Raw genomic sequence first — 1885 nt, 5'->3', positions numbered from 1 at the left:
TCTGCTGAGGGTGCTTAAGACTAAACGGCCAGTAGAGTCCTTCTTTCCCTCCTTCCGCCCTCCTCCACTTCACTTTTAGTTACTATCAGGATCTTTGATAGATTGGTCATAGGTTAAATTCCGAGGGGGTGGGGTGAGCGGGAAGGCTTATAAGCATAGAGGATAGAAAACAAGCTTTTCCACTGGCTACTACAAATTATCCAATCATCGTCCTTCATTTTCGCGCTCAGTAGACTTTATAAACGGGTTGCTTTAGGATCCTCGTACATTGGTTGTTTTAGTTCGTTCTCTACTACTTCCAACCTTTTCGGCATGTCGGGACGTGGAAAGCAGGGTGGCAAAGCTCGCGCCAAGGCAAAGACCCGCTCCTCTCGGGCTGGTTTGCAGTTCCCCGTCGGTCGTGTACATCGTCTTCTACGCAAAGGCAGTTATTCCGAGCGAGTAGGAGCTGGAGCACCCGTGTACTTGGCCGCTGTTCTAGAGTATCTTACGGCTGAGATCTTGGAGCTCGCTGGCAATGCGGCCCGGGATAACAAGAAGACACGAATAATTCCCCGTCACCTTCAGCTGGCCATTCGCAACGACGAGGAACTGAACAAGTTGTTAGGTAAAGTCACCATTGCCCAGGGTGGCGTTCTGCCTAATATTCAGGCTGTGCTGTTACCCAAAAAGACCGAAAGTCATCACAAAACCAAAGGCAAATAGGTCATTTGAGTCTGATCTAAACTGACAACCAAAGGCTCTTTTGAGAGCCACCCACGTTTTCAGAAAAGAGTTGATTTCACTTTCATAAATAAGAGAAAAATGCTCTATTTTGTATTTACGACTATGCAATCACAATCATACCGTGTATATGTTTTATAGCCAAACCAAATTAAAACTGCCTCATCTCGGAAGCTGCCGAATTCATTCTTCCTCAAACTTTGCCTGCCAATGAACCAGGAAGGGCGGGAGTGATAAGATTTCTCGCAAAGTAGAACGCCAAGGCCACTAAACTCTCACCAGAACTTGTAGGAAGTCGGAACCAGATAGCCCTGGGTCTATTCCGTATACCTCGCTTATTCCTTAAACCCTTCTAGTGCGGGAGGACATCAGTTTTAGAGCTGAGAAAAGGCAAAATAGACTACTAGCAGTTGAGGGCATTTCTAGGGTTCCCATTTCCCCTTTCCCTTTTTTAGTTATTCTAGCTCTTAAAGTAGTCGTCTAGTTTCTCCCCATGCTCCACTTAGGTTCTTGGGACCACTATAGGTACCTGAGAAGACTCAAGTATGGGGTTATCTCAACTCCCAAGCAGTCAGGCGCTCTAGCAAGACAACCCAGAATCTGAAAAGTACTTTAGACCAAAAAGGGGAACGTAGATTTGACCTGAAGGACCGGAGTACCAGAGCTCCGCTTAAGGGAACAGACCAGGGTGGATCCCGGGTGAGAATGGCATCGGGAGATTTACCTCCCAATTATGATTGCTGTTTTCCCTAGATCACTGTTCTGGAAAAAGAAATGCTTTATTATACTGTCTCCTCCCATTTTACCGCCTCACTTTCCTGTCCAGGATCACTAAAATAATTAATACTCTGGCTCTGTGCTGAGCCTGCAGATTAACCACACTACTACCTAAATTCCCTCGAGCAACACTGCCACGCAGGGGATCTTTAAGGTTTCTTGTGTGACAGACTCCTATGGCAGTCTGGTAAAGTCGTTAGAATAAAAAATTATTTCGAAAAATAAGTTACATTGGATTTTAGTTAGAAGTTAATGAAAATAAAATTGTAATCCCAGCCCACCCCGCTCCCCAGCTCCCCCGTCCCCACCGCAATCTTCACAATTCCTCTTAAATCTAGTCACAGATCACTTCCGGTTTCGTAATCTCCTTCTCTCTCTCTCTCTC

General features: G+C 45.7%; 1 protein-coding gene across 1 annotated transcript; it reads left to right on the top strand.

The window, feature by feature from the left end:
- The first annotated feature begins 283 nt into the window (after nucleotides 1-283).
- LOC123256719 (histone H2A type 1-D-like) lies at nucleotides 284-720 on the top strand. The gene has a single exon (XM_044685289.1). It carries the CDS (start codon nucleotides 313-315, stop codon nucleotides 703-705), a length of 393 nt encoding a protein of 130 aa, XP_044541224.1. The 5' UTR covers nucleotides 284-312; the 3' UTR covers nucleotides 706-720.
- The last annotated feature ends 1165 nt before the right edge of the window (nucleotides 721-1885 follow it).

Source organism: Gracilinanus agilis, unplaced genomic scaffold, assembly GCF_016433145.1.
Source record: "Gracilinanus agilis isolate LMUSP501 unplaced genomic scaffold, AgileGrace unplaced_scaffold9488, whole genome shotgun sequence".
NCBI lineage: Eukaryota > Metazoa > Chordata > Mammalia > Didelphimorphia > Didelphidae > Gracilinanus > Gracilinanus agilis.
The sequence above is the reverse complement of the archived record's forward strand: the minus strand, read 5'-3'. Positions and strand labels throughout refer to the sequence as shown.

What these genes read in the sequence shown, in the direction of transcription:
- LOC123256719 (XM_044685289.1), top strand. Translation starts at nt 313, where the DNA reads ATGTCGGGACGTGGAAAGCAGGGTGGCAAAGCTCGCGCCAAGGCAAAG.